General features: G+C 40.6%; 1 protein-coding gene across 2 annotated transcripts in view; it reads left to right on the top strand.

The window, feature by feature from the left end:
• Positions 1-10,777, top strand: part of TNFSF15 (TNF superfamily member 15) — a 22,366-nt gene extending 11,589 nt beyond the window's left edge. The window contains exons 2-4 of one of the 2 annotated variants that reach the window (XM_006142785.3): positions 721-763; positions 2,807-2,854; positions 7,646-10,777. In XM_006142785.3, coding sequence (XP_006142847.1) covers positions 721-763; positions 2,807-2,854; positions 7,646-8,100 — 546 coding nt within the window. In that variant the 3' untranslated portion in view covers positions 8,101-10,777. Of the gene's footprint in view, positions 1-717; positions 764-2,806; positions 2,855-7,645 lie in introns of both variants that reach the window. The other variant, XM_006142784.3, reaches the window with a different exon arrangement.
• Positions 10,778-11,497: the final 720 nt, after the last annotated feature.

Genomic DNA, 11,497 nt, shown 5'->3' with positions numbered 1-11,497 from the left:
CATTCATCTGTGGACATTCAGGTTTGTTTTATGTCTTACCAATTATAAATGATGCCTCGATAAACATGGATGTGCAAGGATCTTTCCAACTGAGTATGCTCCTATGTTTTGGGTAAATGCCCAGGAGTTGAATTGCAATGGTATTATTTATTCAAATAGTAAAAGCAATACAAGATGTGAAGTCTAGAATGGAACAAGAAAAGCTCTCAGGGGACCAGCAGATGGCATAATGGTTACGTTGCTGGACTCCACATAGTTGAAGGTGGTTTGAATCCTGGACCAGACAGCTTAAAACTCATGCAAGATGCATATAGATGCATGCCCAAAATCCCGAGAAGAAAATGGAGAAGTGGCCACCACCACCACCCTCCGTGGGGTGATTTCTCACTTTCTGTATCTCTGGTGAGCAAAGGCGCCCTATAGTAAAAACCTCTCAAAAAAAAAAAAATAGTTTTCAGTTCTCAGGAGAGAACTTTAAAATTGAGGTTCAGAGACAAGTGAAAGAGAAGGAAAGGTCATTGTGGGTGCTGGAGGAGGAAAGTATAGACTGAGGGCAAGATTCCTATCAACTAAATGGTCTCATTTCCATCTCCCTCCATGGCAAGTACCCAGGGTGGGTAGCAGCAGCAGGTTAATGATACCCACTCTATGAGCAGTTGTGTGGGTGTTGGGGTCATAATGAACATGGGTGATCTGAGCCATACGTTTCTTTCCCAGCAGGCTTTGACAAGACGAGAATTTGAACATTTGCATCAGCGAGCTTGTAAGTATGTTTATCTTTGATGCTTTATCTTGTGAGAAATAAGAACATTTATAGTAGTTCTCACATGGAGGAGGCTAGATGGGCCTTTCATTATCAAGTTGCTAAGTGAAGGGATGCAAACCCAAAGAGAAGTGAGACTTCTTCCTAAAGTCCAAAATGGCACCATGGTCAAGTGCATTGTCTGTGGAGCCAATAGCCCGAACTCAAACCCCAGCTCTAGAATTCACTGACAGTGTGATTTTTGGGCAAATCAGTCACCTGTCTCCTCACCTATAAAAATAATTAGACTAGTACCTACCCTACAGAGTTAGTGTAAAATAAATTAGTTAATTCCCGGGACCAGCAGTTGGCATAATGGCCATGTCACTGGATGCCCATGTAGTCGACCATGGTTTGAGTCCTGGACCTGGTGGCTTAAACTCACTCTGGGCATATGTGTATGCATGCCCAAGATCCTAAGAGGAAAATGGAGGAGAAGAGATTGCGGCATGGCCATCCCCCCTGGGGGATGATTTCTAACTTTCTGTCTCTCTGTCTCTCTCTGTCTTTTTGGCAAGCGCACACACCCTATAGCAAACACCTCTCCAAAAATAATAATAATAATAAATTAGTTAATTTCTATAAAGGAATTAGAGCAATGTTTAACACACCAAAAGCACATAATAGATTTTTGCTTTTATCATCACCAATATCATTTTTATCACAACAGTTACAACATATTGTCCTTGGGGCCATCAGGTGGCATAGTGGTTAAGGCATTGGACTCCTACATGACTGACCACATTTAGAGCCCTGAACCAGGTAGCTTGAAACTCATGCCAGGCGTGTGTACGTGAGTGCCCAAAATCCCAAAAGGAGAATGAAGGAGAAGGGACTGAGGTATGGTCACTCCCCTAGGGGGTGATTTCCTGATTTCTGTCTCTCAAGTAAGCACACTCACCCTATAGCAAAAAATCTCTCTCAAAAAATGGGTTCCCAGTTGTTCCCCATCTCATCTCATTTCTGGTGGGTCATCCATATACCTCAGGGTAAGGCATTGGACTCCTACATGACTGACCACATTTAGAGCCCTGAACCAGGTAGCTTGAAACTCATGCCAGGCGTGTGTACGTGAGTGCCCAAAATCCCAAAAGGAGAATGAAGGAGAAGGGACTGAGGTATGGTCACTCCCCTAGGGGGTGATTTCCTGATTTCTGTCTCTCAAGTAAGCACACTCACCCTATAGCAAAAAATCTCTCTCAAAAAATGGGTTCCCAGTTGTTCCCCATCTCATCTCATTTCTGGTGGGTCATCCATATACCTCAGGGATTATATTGGGTTGTTGGGAAAGTCATGACACATTTTTGCATAGAAAAAACCTAATAGTTAAAAGTGACCATGAAGAAGCAAAACAGCCAGTCAGTTCCCAGGAAATGGCATGAGGAAAGGAAAAGCAAGATGTGCTTTATTGAGAATGTACCATATGCTAAGGATCATGTTAACCACTCTCCACAAAGATTGCCCATCTTAGGGCCAGCATGGTGCTTAAGGGACTGGATCTCATATGGCTGACTGCCGGGTTTGAGTCCCAGATCTAGCAGCTTGAAAAATACACCAGGCTCCAAAATACCGAGAAAAAGATGGGAAGAGAAGGTATTGTGGTGTGACATACCCCTCCCGAAGTGCTATTTCATTTTCCCTCTCTCTCTCTGACTCTGTTGGTCTCTAGTAAGCACACGTGCCCTACAGGTGAGCACACATGCCCTATGGCACCTAATAAATAAAAATTAAAACATAAAGAGGTGAGAAAATAATTTCAGATGGTTAGATAAGTTGTTCAAACTTATGGGACCAAGATTCCTTTATATTCAAGACACTTTCTCCTGTCTCCAATACCTGCAGTGCCCGCCATAGGCTCCACTCTAAAACCCTCAATGAGCAGAACGGGACCAAGCTGCAGGAAATCATCTCTTCTCTCCCATCACAGGCACTGTGCAATGCCCAAAATGCTGTCTACACTCCAGTCCCCCTTCGCCTAATACAAAGTTTCTTCTTTTGTTACAGACACAGATCTCAGAGCTGACAGGAATAAGCCAAGGGCACATCTGACAGGTAAGCCTCCTTTCTGTGTTTTCCAGAAGAACATGGTCCATAGGCCTAAGGTTTCTTTCAGCACATTTACCAAAACTTACTATAGTAGTAGCTTCAAACTGGAATCCATACCCTTTGATAACAGGCTCCTTCTCTCAGACATCTCCTCTTGAGATGTCATTCTCTCTGTGAGTGACCTCAAGATCTATGTCTCTTGGGCGTTTTCTTTCAGATTCTATAAGCTCTCTTCCTCTCCTGTCACTCTCTTTTCTTTACATACCCAGTGATTCAAAAATGGCTTTCCTCACACTTGACCTTTTAGATCATTCTGCAACTGGTCCTTCGAGTTGCCAATTTGTCTATGCCATCCATGCCCTATTCAAGATGCTGTCACTGGACACTCCTGCTTACACGAAGGAAGGAGTTTGCAAAATCATCATTAATATGAAGCAATTAAGAGGAATCTAATACCACTAGTTGGCCAGCTTCCTAAGTCTACCATGGAAATTCCAGGCACCTCACACCTGGAGTTTTATATTCCTCTGAGATTCCAGAGGAAAGAGCAAGACAATGCTGAAGAAGGTATGGAAAGTCCATTGAATAACTGGAGATTTTAAAAAGCAAGCACATTCATCTGACCTATAAGAAAATTTGCAGTTTGCAGAGGGATAGTCTTCTGGCCTAAGACATTTATATTACCATTTGATTAGAGGGAAATTGTTCATGGTGAGTGAGAATTAGCACCAGGAAGAAGTCAAGTTGCCATTTTTATTTATAAGAATGGGATAGATTGGGACCAGCAGTTAGCATAATGGCTATGTCACTGGACTCCCATGTAGTCGACCATGGTTTGAGTCCCAGACCCAGTGCCTTAAACTCACCCCAGGTGTGTGTGTGTGCATATCCAAGATCCCAAGAGGAGACTGGAGGAGAAGGGATTGTGGCACGGCCAACCCCTCTGGGGGGTAATTTTTCACTTTCTGTCTCTCTCTCTCTCTCTTTCTGTGTTTCTGGTGAGCACACGCACCCTATAGCAAAAACCTCTCCAAAAAAAAAAGAATGGGATAGATTGAACAGGCTGTGCAGAAAAATTCTAAAAAGTGTCTGAGTATGGAGATTCCACCCCTCTTCCTATGAATAAGGGAAATATAAATTAGGGCACTTCTATTGAGCTCCCAGTATATGCCAAGTACTATAACATGCAAAATAACATCCACAATCATATTTAATCCGCATTTCAGTCCAAAGAAGTAGAGATAATTCATTCCCATTCACAGATGGGGACACTGAGTTTCAAACAATAGGAGTCATTTGTCCCAAGTCACATAACTAGGATGTAGAAAAGTCAAGATTCAAGTTTTTTCCTCTCAAAATTGTGGTTTTAGAAGGCCAGCAGGTGGCATGGTGGTTAAAGGCACTGGACTCCTACAAGGACAACTACAATTCAAGTCCTGGACCTGGTAGCTTGCTCTCTCTCTCTCATCAAACTAGAAAATAATAATATAATAATAATAAAGTTAAAAATAAATAATTCTTTAACAAAAACGGTGGTTTCAGGACCAGCAGATGGCATAATGGTTACATCACTGGACTCCTAGTTGACCACAGTTCAAGTCCCAGACCCAGTGGCTTTAAACTCACACCAAACACATGTGTGTATGTGCCCAAAATCTCAAGACGAGAATGGAGGAGAAGGGATTGTGACATGGCCATCCCCTATGGGGGAAATGAATTCTCGCTTTGTGTCTCCCTGTCCCTCCAGTGAGCGCACGTATCCTATAGCAGAAATCTCTCTTTAAAACAAAAACAAAACTATGGTTTCCATTACAACATACTTCTTTACCGAATTTGACTTGCTGCTGTCTAGACGTAATTAATTGCATACCAATGTAATAGAATTTGCCTGTCCAGAAACTAAATGAATTTGGTTTAGACATCATCTGGGAATAGATTTGTTGTTTTTTAATGCAATGAATTATCCACAGGGAGTAGAGAGAGACTATCAGAGACAACTAATAAAAACCCTTTACACATTTTGCAAAGAAGCACCAGAACTCTATAGGGGCCATTTGATACAAGAACAAGAGAAGACCATATATTCTGAATATGTTTTACAGTTACAAAGGAAACTCAAGTACATTTAGTAATAGAAAAGACACATTAGAAAATCTAAGAACCAGATTTCTGAAAAGCCTCAGTAACCCATTAAAAAAAAATTATATATATATATATATATATATATATTTAACTGCACTGTTAGTACATGGTGGTGATTGCTCTGGATTTCCAAAGAAATTCTAGGAAATTTAAATGTTTTTATTTCTCCTGAAAAGAATTAGTTCTATTGCAAATTATCTTATTTGAAATCAATGGTTTGAATCAATGGTTTCGTTGTATTCATTTTCTTCAGCTATAGACATACTTCCTGAGAGCATTCATTCGTGTTTTATATAATGATACTTGTGAATAATGCAAACATAAGAACATATAAAGAGATAGAAAATGAAATGGGTTCATTTTTAATCTGTCAAAATGAAAGATGCTGTTATATTCGGGGAACAAAAACAAATATGCTTTAAATACAGCTGTATCTATCATGTCTATCAAAATGTTCCTGTCTATTCCATGCACTTCATCTTCACAACAGGACTCTAAAGAACTTTATGCCAAGTTTACAGACAGGAGACTGAGGCTCAGGAAAGAGAACCAACATACATAATTGGTTAATCCAGTAACATACTGCAGAATCAGGTCAGAACTGGGTCTAGGTGGCCAAAGCCCAGTTTCCTTACAATCTACAGGTCTCTTATCTGGATTTACTTATATTTCAGCCCTGTTGATGATGGAGAAGCATTTCCAAGATTTTTCTGAATCTTTGGTTCCAATATATGTCCTACATATTGTTTCCTAATTAATTACTGCCTGCATTTTATGTGACTTTGGAGCATAGGATTGGAAGGCAGTGACAAGGAATATCTGACTCTCTCCAGAATGTTCTCTTTGGAGTATAACATGTCTGAAACAAGAAGGCTAATAAACCCGTGTAGTTTAGAGGATATTCCTCCTAATAGCTAGAAATTTTACACGCACCATTTCTTCCCATCTTTTCCACAGTAGATGCCAACTTGCCATCACTCACCTCTTACCTATGAGAATGGAATAGATTGATCCCAGTATGTTTTAAGGAAATACTTGTCAAATAAATCTCATTTTTTTTAAGGAAAAATATGTCAAATAAAAGACAAACCCAGATTTAGGAAGGAGACGCTTTATTTAAAAAAAAAAAAAAAAAAAAAAAGAATCACTGCAGGAGAAAGAGAAGGTGTGGGAGAGAAAAAGAGTACTGTGGAGACCAGCAGTTAGCCTAATGGCTATGTCACTGAACTCCCATGTAGCCAACCGAGGTTCAAGTCCCGGACCCAGTGGCTTAAACTCACACCAGGTGTGTGTACGTGCATGCCCAAGATCCCGAGAGAAGAATGAAGGAGAAGGGATTTTGGCGTAACGATCCCCCCTGGGGGGTGATTTCTCGCTTTCTATCTCTCTGTCTCTCTCTGTCTGTCTGGCAAGCACACATGCCCTGTAGCAAAAAAAAAAAAAAAAAAAATACTGTGATGGGGAAGGGACTGTTGCAACAGGGAGGATACTCTAACATAAGAGTCTGTAAGTTTCTCAAGAGTTAGGCTAAAAGGGTTTTTCTTTTCGAGAAGAATAAACAAAACTGAGATGAACAAGGTGTGAGGAAGTGCTTTGGAAGGTTGGTATGACTCAATCAGAGACTTTTATCCTCAAACCAGTCTCTTCCTAGGAAAAGCTGTCTATTGCTCAGGTACACAGTGGGCCTAAGTTCGGAGTGGCCTGGGAAGAAGAGGACCTTACCCAATGTTTGATTAACAAGAATTTTGTCCTGATTAATCAGTGGAGCTAGAACTATTCAACTCATCATTTATGAGACAAAAAATAGGAATTTGGAGGGTATGGAGTCTGGCCTTGTCATAGGTGAACACGTGATCTTACCTAAATTATTTGGGAAGGATGGTTCTTGGCAATAAACCATTTTCAGAAACGTTAAAAAAGAAAGAAAGAAAGAAAGAAAGGACTTTTTAACCTTTTCTATTTTCTAGGATCACAGGGCTCAAGTAAAATTCAAAGTTGTTAGGAAGGTTGGACACTGGGGCAAAGGCAAAATGTGACAATGTGTAAGACTGACCTACATGGGAAGATCCTGGGTCTGCATTCAGAGAGCTCCTTGCCCATACCAGGTGCAAATGTGATCCAGGCTGGCTGAAATTGGTAGTGGATATTGACGTCAAGACCCTATTGGGAGTACATGTTTGCTCTCTCACTCTGTCTCACTCTCTCCAGAGAGCTCCTTGCCCATACCAGGTGCAAATGTGATCCAGGCTGGCTGAAATTGGTAGTGGATATTGACGTCAAGACCCTATTGGGAGTACATGTTTGCTCTCTCGCTCTGTCTCACTCTCTCTCTCTCTCTCTCTCTCTCTCTCTCTCTCTCTTTCTCTCCTCACGAGATATATAAGTTGCTTTTTAAAAATTTAATTAAAAAAAATTGTCAAGTAAGAAAACACAGGCTCAGAAAGGAAGAGTAATTTGCCCAGGTCACCTGCCCAAGCTGCTACTTATTGTCTGAACAAATAACTATATGTCTTCTACTATCTTTCATGCATTCCTCCTCAGGGCACTTGCTACTATTCAATCGCCTTACTCTTCTTTGAAAATGGTATGAGACTTTCTTAGCAAAGCACTCAGATTCCAACATAAGCAAATTAAATCTCTTTCTTGTCTTTCCAGTTGTGAGACAGATTCCCACAACACGCTTGAAAAATCAGTTCCCGGCTCTACATTGGGAACATGAACTAGGCTTGGCCTTCACCAAGAACCGCATGAACTACACCAATAAATTCCTGGTGATCCCGGAGTCGGGAGACTATTTTGTTTACTCCCAAGTCACATTCCGAGGAACGACATCTAAGTGTGGGAAAATCAACCAGGGAAGCCAACCAAACAAGCCAGATTCTATCATAGTGGTCATCACCAAGGTAACGGACAGCTACCCTGAGCCCACCCAACTCTTAACAGGCACCAAGTCTGTGTGTGAAATAGGCAGCAACTGGTTCCAGCCCGTCTACCTAGGCGCCATGTTCTCTTTGCAGGAAGGGGACAGGCTGATGGTAAATGTCAGTGATATCTCCTTGGTGGATTACACAAAAGAAGATAAAACTTTCTTTGGCGCTTTCTTGCTATAGGGACACAGTGAGCATCATAGTGTGATGGTTTTCTGCCTCTGAATTCTCAACTTTTTCCATTCATATGTGATTACAACCAGCTGTTTTCTTGGGGCCAGGGAGAGGGAGAAGTCCACAAAGATAGTGGTTTAGCTATGAAATTCAGTGCTCAAAAGTTCACACATTATATGCCTTCCCACTGAGGATACTAACTGGAAAAAGACAGACATAATCTTGTGGTTTTTTGGAGCTGTGATGAGTCGTAAACATTAAAACACTGATTCCCCAAGTGAATGAATGACCTACTCAGAGAAGTGTTTAAAGAAGGATATTTCTATACCTTCCTACTATATGCTGTCATCACTGGCCCAGTTATTGTTCAATTTTGTCATAAATTTGCTTCAGCTCAGGAACTTTGAACAAAGTCCTAGAAACCAGTGTAACTTCTTCAGAGGCAAAATTCCTTCTCCTTTTTTCTACATACTTGCATGCCTTGCTTCAAAAAAAAAATTTTAAAGAGATGGTATTTTTCATGAATGTTCTCAAAAATTTCATAGTAAAATAGTACATGACTCCTTTCTTTTGATTGTATGCATAGGTGTCAAAGTATGCAAGCAGGAGTTCCACTTGCATATCAAAAATGCAACAGTAACTTTTTTTTTTAGCACAGTTTCCTTGAGCACCTATTATTTTGGGGGCTCATCCTTAACCCAGAAAGTGCTATGAAGAACAAGATACATTCCACTTCAAACTTACATGAAAACCTGAATGCTACTTGGTCAAATATCTGTCAACATACTCTAAAACAATTTTAGGACTCCAAGTCCTTAAAAAAAAAAAAAAACTGAAACTGTTCAGTAAGATTTCCGGCACTCTCCAACTATGTACGATATCCAGCTGATTAGGTCATTCAAGAAACTCGAAGACAGACTTCTAGTTAACTAGACCAACTATGCAACAAACTTGATTGATGGTGGCAGATGAGACAATGGACTTCTTTACTGGAGGGGGGAGGTTATGGGAGAAGGGAGGGAGATGTCGGTCACCAAATCTGCAGAAGTTAACCTAGATCTGCTTTGAGGCTTGATTTGCAACTTTATATGCAGTGTATGTTAGTCTTTTTCCTATAAAATATTCAAAGGAATTTAAATATGGAATTAGCTAATTGGCCCAGTCAGGACCTCTGTCCTGAAGAAGAGGCTAGATATGGTTTGAAAAGCTCCTTTCTGGGCTCCAATGAGTTCAAAACCTCTGGTCTGTATAATTTTCCTGAATTAATATGTCAAGAGCAGGAAGGGCAGTTTTGCTCAGCCTTTGTTGACATGTCTGTAAAACAGGAATCCACCAATTTATTTCCCAGGATCCAATGATCTCATGAGAATGAAACGTGCTAACTTCATGAATTCTGTGTGATCATAGCATAGAGCCAGTGACCTCCAACAGTGTGGCCTCTGTTACAAATGCTCCAGATTGTGGGAGGCTTCATGGATGGGTTTGCAAGCAAACTTGACACCAAAATTACTCTTACCCTTATTACCAGGAGACAGGAAAGGCAGAGAGTTGCATGATGTGTCTTCTGAGTAGGGAGACTGGGGTTGTAATACTCAATCAATATTGTTCAATTATAATTAGATAAAAGTTAATTTCCATTTTCTCACTTGGGAGCTTAAGGCTCTAAACAATTCTTCTAACCTCTGCTAGGCTGGCTTAAACCAGGCCTCTCATGTGCCGTCAGCTTCTCAAAACAGCACAGCACTCAGTGGGAGTATGAGAAGGGTGTGGTCATCTCCACCTGGCTCATAAGAGTCTCCAAGAGGAAGTGAAGCTTGAAAGGAGGGTGGGCCCCAGATGACCAGGAAAGGGCATCTCAGAGGGAGGAATTACCCTTTAGTTAAAGCAGAAAAGAAAGGTTTCTCAGTAAGTCCAAAACTAGTTTGATAAGAGAATGTTCTCTCAACCAACTCCTAGAGCAGTATGTATTGGTAGTTCAAGAATGTTTTCTCAATGACTCTAGCATAGAGCCACAATTAGAACTAGCATTCCATCATAAAAATAAAACTCTATCTGCACCTGTCTCCACGGTGCATGAAAGCACCAACTTGAGGGAGCAGAGACAAGGTCACAGTTTCCTGCCCATTTCTTCCCCCGCTAGAAGAAACTCTGTGCCAAGGAGCTTTAAATCTGCCCACTGTTTCATAGGGGGTCTGGCAGATTTAGGAGTTTATCCACAACAAGAATTTTCTAGTATCTTTAGACACTTGAACCATTAGAAAAAAATCTCTGCCATACTATTTTGTTACTACCATAAGCTAGTATCTTTAAGAATGTATTGTAGCTTGAGTTTTCACTGCTGATTTATATATTTTATTATTCTGAAAGGCATAGCCAAATATTCCTGGCAGGACTTCTATTTCCAAGGCATTTTCTCCATAGCAAAAATTAGTGCCCATCTTTTTTTTTTTTTTTTTTTTTTATGGCTCCCACCTTATGGCTAAAACTATTGGAGGCTGGAGAATTGTGGCATTGAATCCATCTCTCTTTCTCTCTGTTCTCTTTAAGTGCATTATTATTATTTTGGAGTGAGTCTTGCTATAGAGCATGTGTGCTCACCAGAAAGACAGAAAGCAAGAAATCTTGCCCCTAATCTCCACCAATCACCACCTCAATCCCTTCTCCTCCAGTCTCCTCCTTTCTCCTCCAGTCTCCTCTTGGGATTTTGGGCACCCATGTATACACACCTGGCATGAGTTTCAAGCCACCGAGTCCAGGACTTGAACCTCAGTCAACTAACGTGAGAGTCCAGTGCCTTAACCACTATACCACCTGCTGGCCGCTCAGTGCACTATTTCTAAAAGCAAGATGGGAAAATACTTTCAAAAAACACGAGGTGATCCCCAAAAATGTGTTAATGGGGATGCATTCAAGGACTTGAAAAGGAGGAAGTAACATGCTTTTACAGCAGCTCATTTAGGGGAGGGAAGCTTTCCTGGTTAAATATCTCTCACAAGGCTGAATTCAAATCAATTCCACTAACATTTACCAAGTACCTACTTGCCCTGAGGATACAGAGAAATTATTTTTGTCTCACACATGCTCATCCTAACTGCTCAGCACCTCCATTGTCTGCAGAGCCTTTAATTTATTTTAGTTGTCTTAACTAATTAATTAGCTAACTCTAGGCACATTAATATCTTCTTATTATAAAAAATGGATACCATTTGATGAAGGATCATCATTAACAGACTGTTTTGTGTTTATTCTAAATGATTATTTTAAATAGCTACTCAGGGCATTTTCCATAGTAAAGGGGGTGGGGGACAAAAATACAACTTTCTATTAAGCCTTTGTAGAAATAAATGATTATTTACTGACTCCAGTTTGGTCATCAACACCCTTGAAAATATTAGAACTTTATGAG

Source organism: Tupaia chinensis, unplaced genomic scaffold (genome assembly GCF_000334495.1).
Source record: "Tupaia chinensis unplaced genomic scaffold, TupChi_1.0 Scaffold000081_1, whole genome shotgun sequence".
Lineage (NCBI taxonomy): Eukaryota > Metazoa > Chordata > Mammalia > Scandentia > Tupaiidae > Tupaia > Tupaia belangeri.
This window is presented reverse-complemented; position numbering and strand designations above follow the sequence as displayed.